The 9,860-nt window shown below is 36.0% G+C and overlaps 2 protein-coding genes across 4 annotated transcripts; one reads left to right on the forward strand and one right to left on the reverse strand.

Moving 5' to 3' along the window:
* The first annotated feature begins 750 nt into the window (after positions 1-750).
* LOC113334433 (60S ribosomal protein L32-1) lies at positions 751-2,446 on the forward strand. The gene is made up of 4 exons (XM_026580689.1): positions 751-825; positions 1,351-1,445; positions 1,759-1,940; positions 2,073-2,446. The coding sequence occupies exons 2-4, from the start codon at positions 1,356-1,358 to the stop codon at positions 2,200-2,202; spliced, it is 402 nt and encodes a 133-aa protein (XP_026436474.1). The 5' UTR covers positions 751-825; positions 1,351-1,355; the 3' UTR covers positions 2,203-2,446.
* Positions 2,447-3,017: 571 nt separating this feature from the next.
* On the reverse strand, positions 3,018-9,432 carry LOC113334361 (signal peptide peptidase-like 2). Of its 3 annotated transcripts, none has more exons than XM_026580634.1 (10): positions 9,232-9,430; positions 8,781-8,980; positions 7,879-7,990; positions 7,627-7,740; positions 6,341-6,483; positions 4,777-4,884; positions 4,372-4,406; positions 4,111-4,267; positions 3,539-3,592; positions 3,018-3,470 (listed from the first exon to the last, which is right to left on the reverse strand). In XM_026580634.1, the coding sequence occupies exons 3-10, from the start codon at positions 7,943-7,945 to the stop codon at positions 3,297-3,299; spliced, it is 852 nt and encodes a 283-aa protein (XP_026436419.1). In that variant the 5' UTR covers positions 7,946-7,990; positions 8,781-8,980; positions 9,232-9,430; the 3' UTR covers positions 3,018-3,296. The 3 variants fall into 3 exon arrangements, with proteins under 3 accessions (XP_026436419.1, XP_026436418.1, XP_026436420.1); XM_026580633.1 differs by having other exon boundaries at positions 4,705-4,884; XM_026580635.1 differs by lacking the exons at positions 3,018-3,470; positions 3,539-3,592 and adding an exon at positions 3,618-3,997 and having other exon boundaries at positions 4,705-4,884; positions 9,232-9,432.
* Positions 9,433-9,860: the final 428 nt, after the last annotated feature.

The raw sequence follows: 9,860 nt of genomic DNA on the forward strand, positions 1-9,860 counted from the left end.
TAGGTTCGGATGATTCGAAAAAAATCGTTGTTAGCCGAACCCAGGTGTATTTTCAAAAAACAGAGGTTCGGCTGACAAGTTATCAGCCGAACTTCACTCTGTAACTGACGAATTTAGGTTCGGTTGATTCGAACAAAATCTAGAAAAATCGCATTAGCCGAACATAGTGTTTCTCTAAATCATATACTAGGTTCAGCTCAAAATTGATACTCCAAGATCAGCCGAACTGATCTTATGAAAACCCTAATTTCATCTTTGAAATCATATTTTATCGATCAAACAAAATAAAATCAATCAAAAACAAGATGGGATTGTTACAAATGCATTCTAAAATACATCTAAGAGCAATTGAGATTTGGATTTCGCACTCCAACATCGCTCACTTCGATTCGTGTTTTCTTTGATTGATTGATTGCTTGATTGAATTGGAGTCCAAGATGTTTAAGTTTAAAGGTTATTTTGATTTTTGATTCTAGATTTTTGAGGATAAAGACACTCTAGTAATTATATTGTTTAAGGATATATAGGTAACTGCACTACCTTTGGACACCCCTTATAAAACCACCCTAGATGGGATAATAAATAAGTATGCCTCCAAACAGGTTTCAAATGGGGTAGTGCCCAAAAAATCGTTCTTACAATTACGTGCGGCAGAACAGGCCCATGTACCAAAACCATCACTGTTGGATTCTCTTACCCAAGCCCATTTCAAATGTATAAGAAACAATGTAACCCTAATTTCAGACGATATAAGGGGTTAGCTGAGGGCTGATTAGAGAGCTTTTTTCTTTTTTTCTGCAGGCGGAATTGTTAAACCTCCGACTAGTAAGTGATTCGAGCTTGATTTGTTAAATGTTTTGAATTGATTCATCATTACAAATCATGAATGCTTTATTTAATTTTGTTGTTCTTGATTCTTATTTTACTTTTACTGTGTATTATGTTTTTGCTTAGATCCTGATTGATTCCTATTAAGGTAGCTGATATTTAATCCGTAACATTTGTTCTTGCTTTGATTTTTAGGGTCAACATTTCAGTATGCTTGTTTAAATGAAAACTGTGATTCTAATTTTAGGCTTCGGTTATGTTGCATAAATTATATTTAAAATGGTAGGTATACGAAGTGGGACTGAGTTTATGTTCTCCTTCAAGCCAGGATTAGTATAAGGTTCTCTGACAATACTTCAAACTTTATAGAGAGATTAGTCGTGTTAACTTGTCATGAATGAAACTTAAAACAAGTAATTTTACAGGTGGAAGGTTAATTTTGGTGGTTTCGAAATGTCTATGAATATGAGTTATTGGTTTTTCTTTTTGCACTTCAAGCCTAATTGTAACTGTTGATTGTAGGAGCCATGGCTGTTCCTCTGCTTACCAAGAAGATTATTAAGAAGAGGGTCAAGAAGTTCAAGAGGCCCCACAGTGATCGATACCACAGAGTTGGGGTATGGTTTACGATCTCATGTTCTTCAGTTTACGATTTTGGTGTTGCAGTTGCTTTTCTCCATTAAGTATATTCTATTTGTTTATTATGTGGTAATCACTGGTTCCAACTAACTGGTGTTCTACTTGTGCCTGAGTAGTCTCCCATATGGAGACCATGAACCTTAATCCTTGTAACAGTTGATCTTTTTCGCAGGAAGTAGGTGGTAATGTTCATAGTTATATTCCTTGGCTAGGTCTCTGATTGGTTACAAATTGTACCTGGTAGCGGTTTCTGTTCGATGTAGTGATGTTGAATGCTTATATGTTTTGCAGGAAAGCTGGAGAAGGCCCAAGGGTATTGATTCTCGTGTGAGGCGAAAGTTCAAGGGTGTCACTTTGATGCCCAATATTGGTTACGGTTCAGACAAAAAGACCCGTCATTACCTTCCCAACGGCTTCAAGAAATTTGTGGTGCACAATGTTAAAGAAGTGGAAGTGTTGATGATGCACAACAGGTAAACAATTTTCTTTCTCATCTCTTTCTTGCTTAAAGGGTAACTGAGACAGGATCGACAATCCCTTTTCACCATTTCTATTTGTGGTGTTATAAATATATTCACTTTTTGTATCTGTGATGATCTTATCAGGACATACTGTGCTGAAATCGCACACAATGTTTCCACCAGGAAAAGGAAGGAAATTGTTGAACGCGCAGCACAGCTGGATGTTGTTGTTTCCAACGGACAAGCCAGGTTACGTAGCCAGGAGGATGAGTAGAAGTAGAGAGAATAGTTTTGAAGGGTTGCTTACAAACTTCTCATATTCTGTTTAGACGGATAAAGGAACTCCATTTTTGTTCAGTTTAAGGAGCTATTGTTCATTTGCTTCATTTTGTTCTCATGATATCTGAGTTGGTAGTTGGGTCCTAGCTTGTTTTGAGTACTTGCTGGTTTTTATATAATTTATGGTTTTTATATAAGTTATCTACATGATAATGGCTGAGATGCTACTGGTTTTAACTCTTAGAATTAAGATCCCTTTTCTATCTTTTTAGTTACCATGATGCTTCTTTGTTCAAAACGGGTTGATGCTTATAGGTCATCTTCAATTTAAAGCAAATGGTGCTGTTTTGAACTTCTTCTGCAATTGTCAAGGAGGTTACAGACTTACAGTTATCAATAAGAACGCTAACGGTATAATTTATATCTTACATCTTCTTTAGAACTTTTATGGGCAAATTCTTCCACCAGAATACCCATCATTTTACAGTCTGTTAACAATGTCTGTTAGTATATACAATGTATACACACAGTGGTGGTAAGAAAATATCCGAGATCTCTTTCAAGCACCTCCAGGAGGTCTAGACAATGATGCATTTTCATCATAGTCCCACAGCATTCTCAGCTCACCTCTCACTTAACTTTTACCGGACCGGAATGGTTCTAAACCAAAAACATAGACCAGATAGGGTTACTGCTAAAAGGATGAAAGGAACCGACTGAGTGGTACTTTATTTGGGAAAAAGTTCAAGATCACCTAAGTCCATTTTTAGTATAAAAGATAATGCCATCTGGCTTTCCTTCGCATAAAAATTAAATAATAAAGAATTGGTAAATGTTAATCATGCCTTTAGTTACAAACAAGTTATCAATTATAATCATAACCATGCAATAATCCATAAGCTTTTACAGGTAGTATAGTTATCAAATGAGGAAAGAGCCATCCAAATGATACAGAATGAGTCCATGAGAACGACATGAGGAAAGTGTAAGAAAATGGAAACAAAAGATTCCAGGTCTATAAAAAAAACAGAAAACTACTACTAGAAAAGAACGTCAAGCAAGAGTTATGTCGGTAAAGATTATGCTGATTCACACTAACCTGAAATTGTAATTAAATAAGAGAAGAAGAAAACTGATTAAAAAAAAAAAGCTGGTAAAATCTACACTTACTGCAACCATAACACTTTCATGAAATAACAATGGCGATATGAAGACCCAAAATATATCGTAGACAAATGCACAGGACAGAAGTACAGCAGCGACCTGTGAAAGGCAGGATATTAACAGGAGGATTAAAGATTAACATAATCCAGAAAATATCGCTTTTGTACCTTGATATTTGGTAATCGGGCTAGCTGTAAGACATTTATCATCAAACAAATACCCTGCCAATAAAAGAACAAATTCTTAAGTGGCTTTGCTCTACCCAATTACCTAAAGAATTCAAGAAAAAGAACAGTTTAATCAGGAGTTTTGGCAATGTGTCAAGGGTTGGAAAATTAGAATTGATGGTGACTATAACTCATTCTCATTCTACAGTTGACAACGAAAAAGAGAACTCACATACAGTTATGGGAGTAATAGAAATTGAAAGCATCTTAGCATAATAAAGAAGGGTTCCAAAACTTCATAGTTCAGAGCGCAAAGTGTACATTTGCGTTTTAAGGTTATTATATACAAAATGAGGGAGATGACGTTAGGCTTTTCTACGCACCGAGGTTTATTATGACCAATCAAGTTAGTTTGCACGAGTATTGTACAGCCGACTAGGATGGATAAAAGTCCTAACGCTTTGGCAAAAGCATGAAATACGGACATACACGAATAGAGAGTCAGTATGACCAATTGCAAAATAGATCTAAGTCTGTAGAGCAAATCATAGGGGATACCAGAGTGAACTTACAAGAAAATCTTGAAAGAACCACGAATATGATGCATGCCGGTGAACAACCCAAAAGATGGCAAATGCTAGACAGAGTGGAAATACCACAATAGATAGAACTGTAGCATCCCCAAATAGCGGTAGTTTGACGGTGTGATTACGGCAGTTTCTGGATACTCTTTAGCAGAATAAAAGAATAATAAGAAAAGGAAAAGGAAAACAAAAATGGCATTGAAATATGACGTGCTTAGAAACTATAAAAGGAGGCTCGTAATTACCTACCTTGAAATCAATGCTATTGCACAAGCAGTCATTCCCTGCAAATGGAACAAAGGAATGAGGAACAATGGAAACTCCATATAGTAACATTTAAATCAAAACATGACGAGAAAAAAATCTCAAGTGGAGCCAAAGGTCACTTTTCAGAATTATCCCAAATGCCTCATTCTCTCTCACGCCCATCATCTACAATATTTCCAACTTTATACTGAGCCAAAAGAATCTTTTGGCGACCCAACCATTTCTCAGATAGATGTGGTCCTTGCTACTTGGAGGTACTACTTTTACATGTCTCAAAAGAAGATAATTTATCGGGAAAAAGAAAAATAATTGTACCTGGGTGCCCCCAATGCAGAAGAACATGATCAGCAGCCAAACAAACCAAGACGACCTAAAAAAGAATAGTACCACCAGAAAGGTTGATGCTACAATGATAAAACATACAGCACCCATTACACTTATATCTAGCACATCTTTCTCAGAATCATCTTTAGCTGACCCAGCAATAGAAGAATCCTAGGAAGCCAAAAAGAAAAAAAAGATAAGAAGGGTAATCCACAAATAAAGATTGTGTTCTGCTGTCTCATATTTGAGATGATATAGGAAAGTCTAGGGAAATTATGTGACTGGAATACTTTGGAATAACGGCAAGCAATTGAAGGGAAACAACCCACATGCAACAATAATTTCAAGTTGGGGTTTATAATTTTACTTCTTTTCTTTTGTAAAGATGCTGGAATTGGATCCAGCATGGTGCTTTTGGAGCTATCTCCATATCAAGGCCACCCATGCATTTTCAATCTTATTTCATCCTTTACCCATCGGAACCGAGGGAAATGATTTCATGTAACGTTGCCCCTCTTCCAATTAGACCACACATACCACACCTTATTTGTATAAAATGTCATTACACAGCCATCAGCTACAGCATTCAAATATTATACATGTTTCCAGTTTATGCTCAACAAAACAAAAGATACACACAACAACACTTAAAGACACCATATATGGAACATCTTAATGAAACTTTTGCTTTATAGATATTTGGGCAAGTTAGATATTACAATTTGCAGGTTTCTAACAATGTTCAAAAAATTTAAGATTCCGAAAATGAGAAAGTTTTACCTTATCGCAAAAAATGAAAAATCATTCAATTTTCTTTTTTTTTGATAGATGAAGAATTTGGTGCTGACGAGTTCCGAAGTCAGGTAACTGGTATCATCACCCAATGACTTTACCACTGTACTGGTATTATTCAAAGTTTCCGAGGACAAATGAAGGATTTCTCTTATGTTTAGTGAGCCGATAGGGAGAAACTCTAAATAGACCTACAACCTGGGTTGCGCCGATACCTGAAGATTATGTTGGTACCCGAATCGGATCCTCCGATACTTCTCAAAAGCCTTATCAAAATTTTATTAATTTATTTCAAGTTTTTTCCTTTAATTATTCTAAAAGTCTCTTGCTTTTCACGTGCTTCGTACATGTGAAGTGGAGAAACACTTTACAAAAGAAAACGAAGGAGTTTACCCCCCTCATAAAGAGGGTTCAGAGAGGAAGTTCGAAGTTTGCTAGCAATGTGATGCTGAAATGTTGTGAGATAGAGGTGTACAAAGAGTGTTTTTGGGATTACATTGAATTTGTGTGCTTCTAATACATTATTGATTCATATAAAATTATATGTATGCCATATCCGCCGGGTATCCGTATCGGCCATTTTTGAGAATGCCGAATCGGATTCTAAGATACGTATCGATATCGACACCCATACCAGTATCTATGCAACCAGCCTACAGCATACGTGGACGAATACGGAGGTTTCATGTTTTGACTTCTATTATCCTTTTAGGTGTATACAGCTATGATTTCTAAGATAATTGAAAAAGAATCTTGACTTTCATCAAAAATCTTGGTTCATACCAAGAATCATTCAAGAAGTTAATGTGCACAGTATAGACCAAACGTCTGTTACCTGATAGGGATCACAATGCTGCTCACATGCAATATATTCTGACCAAATGGAAGCCAAAATAACACAACCAACAGCTATCATCCATAAGAACACAACTGAGACATCCACAATAGGACTAATTGGAGCGTATAATAACAGCTCCACTGCAAAAAAAAAACAATTTGATATTAGATCATGACAATAACAAACATTATAAATGTGCAATGCCAATAACAAACATTATACATGTGCAATGCGATATCAAGATCACAAAATGCAAATAGACATAAAAGTATTAGAGTAAGACAAGCAACACTGTAAATGTAATCTTTATTCATAGTGTGAAGCTCTTGAAAGAACGGAATTATACAAACATTTTGCGAATCCAGAGGGTACGTTCAACCTTCAAATATTGTTAGCTGGGCTGGATATTTTAAGCATATCCTCCAAAACAGGTTATAACTTGTTAGAAGTGAATTTAACATCAGGCAATCGTCGAGTAGAATGTACTCTCAGACAAAGGTCATTTTGCCCTTTGAACGGTGATGTCATCGATGTCATCACGTCTTTACCATGTAATGGGCTGTGTATGATATTTCACAGCTCATGTTTTACTTGTTACCCTCCACGAAACTTAGATCAGAAAAACAAAAGAGTGGCGAAAAACAATAACCTTTCATTTTCAGCCAAGCAAGCACAATTATGTTGAATACCCACTTCGTTGCTATCATACTTACAGGAATGTGCACGCTTAAGTTGCACAGTCCTGCAACCAGAAGTGATTCTATGGACTATGAGATGATATTAAGTTTCCTCATTTTCTTTGTAGATAAGTAGTAACTTGTGGAAAAACAAAATATTATGAGTTATCAATTATTAAGTGTGTATTGTTGCTGATTTGGTATGGGTACAAATTTAATTTACTAATGTCATGTTCTTTAATGCTCCAGTTGTTTTTACGAAAGTTTATTATCTTTCAAGATACCCTTAGGTAAGCAAAGAACCTTTCATTTTGATCGCAGTCTTACAGGAAAATAATAAGATGGAACTACTATAAGTTTGGCAAAAGACTCCAAACACGATGACTTTGAATATTTGGTGCTACAACAGCATAAGTAACAAAGTTTTGTATAACCGAGACTAAATAAGTAAAATAGAAGTCGGCAGGAAGGGCAATGCACAAAAGGTAGGCTTCCAAGTAGAGCAGATAGTTAGTTAAATTTGTGAATGTCAAAGAAATTCGTTTTTATGCCACGGGGAACTAAATACATGATTTACTAACAAAGCACATGAATCTAAGGGCTCACCTTTCCCTTTAGAGGCGATTGATTCTTTAATCTGTTTTCCTCCCGAGGCCGGGATCATCACAACAGGAATCATAATATTTACAGCATTCTCAGAACACATCATCTCGAAAATATCTGTAAGGGAAAAAAAAAGTTCAGAAGCACTTCAGAAACTATAAGATGAGAAGGTCAAAAATTTACTAAAGAACCATCACCTAATGCTGGATTAAGCATCAGATTTGGATCAGATAGTAATGCTTAATATATGGCTACCTTCCTCGTCATTTATCACCAGTAAGCCAGCAGCATCCCCTGACTGTGAAACTTGTGCCTTCTCCATAAATTCACAATCTCCCCGTGCAGACAACGCAATGGAATTAGATAACTGGGAAGCAGACAGATTTGTTGAGATAAAGGACATACATCATCTAAAATGAAATAATAATTGACGTAACTAACTTAATAACACTATTTGGCATAGAAAACGATTGCCTGCTGATCGAAATGAGGTTAAAGTATGTACGTTAAGTGTGAACTCTGTGACATCCCAACATGGAGGTAATATGAAGGCCTTTGAGTTAGCTAGGAACAGTTAAACTACACCAACACACTGGTCCATGATCTATGCTAGAACCAAGAGCAGCAAAATAGAAATGGCACATTCCAAAAAATTCAAGATTTTAGATATTGAACTACAAAGTTGTTCGCATTCTCATATGGCATTCTCATTGGAAGTTGGGTCTAGATTGTAAAACTTCTTGATAATTGCGCAAGAATGACGATGCAAACCACCCACCATATCCTATTGTCCATGACTCGATCTCCTAATCATGTAGTTATAAATCAGACAATCCACCAAAATTCAGAAAAAAACCAAAATAAAAATAAAATTTGTAACAGTTAGACCCACAGCCCCTGAGGTATTTAAAATCAGAAACTAAGAGTTTACTAAACACCCTATCCCTGCACATCTTTGTAGATTTACTGACATACTAAATCTTCACTGGTACATTCAAGGTGAATGCTTCTTAGACTCAAATGTCATATACAAGTCAATAAACAGTGGTTAGATGGTAGGATGGGAATCTTTCCCATATTATGCATAAATCGAACTAGACCAAGTACTTATAGATGATGCCCCTCAAATAAAGAAAAAGGTCAGGATTAAAGATGACCTTTGAGGAGGGTAGGGTACATCCATTCAAGGGGTTTGAGAGAACAGCAAGAAAATTAGGGGGTTACAGAGAGAACAGCAAGAACATCCATCCAATCGACGAGCTTTCTTTTCCTCCATGGGCAAAACGGAACCAAATTCACCACTTAATCCTTCGATGTATTCGCGCTCTACACCATCGACCCAATTCCTCACTAGAACCTAAAAAACAGAAAATTAGGGGGTTACAGAGAGACATTTTAGAAGCCTAGCTTGACATCACAGTCTCTCAAACATCCCTCAAAATCCTGAATCCATGCATGATCTTAAATTCCTAATCCAAAAACAAAAACGTCCACCTATCCAATAAGATTTGAAATGTCTAAAAGAAATGTATAGAAAGTTACATATCAAAATGCTCAACAAATAACAAATTAAAATTGTGATCCGTAAATAAGAATGATTGATCTTACCGATTGGAACTGGTTATGGCAGAAACTAGGTTTTGTTTTGTTTTCATCGACAGCAACAACAAAAGGGGAATAAAAATTGAAACTTAAAAAATAAAGTAATAAATTAATAATAGTAGATGATAACGCCATTGTTGATCACATAGAAACCCTACGGGAGAGAAATAAAAGGTTGAAGAAGAATCACCTCCCCTGGCCCTGGTGGATGGATATATATATATTGTGTATATTTGGGTTGAGTTCTGTTACCCGCGCTGCCATATATCGAGAAGTTTAATAACTAGACACCTGTCCTCAAGAAGATTGGAGCTAAAGAACCCTTGATTGGAGCGAGGCTAAAGAACCCTTTTATTTTTTTACCTGTATTTCCCCGCCACTTTGCATCATGGAGACACGGAGTGACTAGAGCATCTCCAAGAGATGGTGAAAAACTTATTTTTTAGTGACAATTTTAAACCTTCATTTTAACTAAATCCATCTCGTAGCTCCTATAAAATAGGAGGGATGAAATATTAGTTTTGAAGGTTTTGAAGAAAGTCTTATCTTAACCTTGGGAATGACCTCCATGTCATATTCTTTATTTTTAATAATTAATTAAAAAATAATTAAACGGTTAAGATTTCATCACACAA

This window comes from Papaver somniferum, unplaced genomic scaffold (genome assembly GCF_003573695.1).
Source record: "Papaver somniferum cultivar HN1 unplaced genomic scaffold, ASM357369v1 unplaced-scaffold_137, whole genome shotgun sequence".
NCBI lineage: Eukaryota > Viridiplantae > Streptophyta > Magnoliopsida > Ranunculales > Papaveraceae > Papaver > Papaver somniferum.

Excerpts from the sequence above, each read along its gene's own strand:
- LOC113334433 (XM_026580689.1), top strand. The coding sequence starts at position 1,356 with ATGGCTGTTCCTCTGCTTACCAAGAAGATTATTAAGAAGAGGGTCAAG. Across the intron at positions 1,446-1,758 it reads ATCGATACCACAGAGTTGGG|GAAAGCTGGAGAAGGCCCAA; the intron begins GTATGGTTTACG and ends TATGTTTTGCAG. Across the intron at positions 1,941-2,072 it reads GTGTTGATGATGCACAACAG|GACATACTGTGCTGAAATCG; the intron begins GTAAACAATTTT and ends TGATCTTATCAG.
- LOC113334361 (XM_026580633.1), bottom strand. The coding sequence starts at position 7,945 with ATGGAGAAGGCACAAGTTTCACAGTCAGGGGATGCTGCTGGCTTACTG. Across the intron at positions 7,741-7,878 it reads GGTGATAAATGACGAGGAAG|ATATTTTCGAGATGATGTGT; the intron begins GTAGCCATATAT and ends TTTCCCTTACAG. Across the intron at positions 6,484-7,626 it reads AATCGCCTCTAAAGGGAAAG|TGGAGCTGTTATTATACGCT; the intron begins GTGAGCCCTTAG and ends TTTTTTTTGCAG.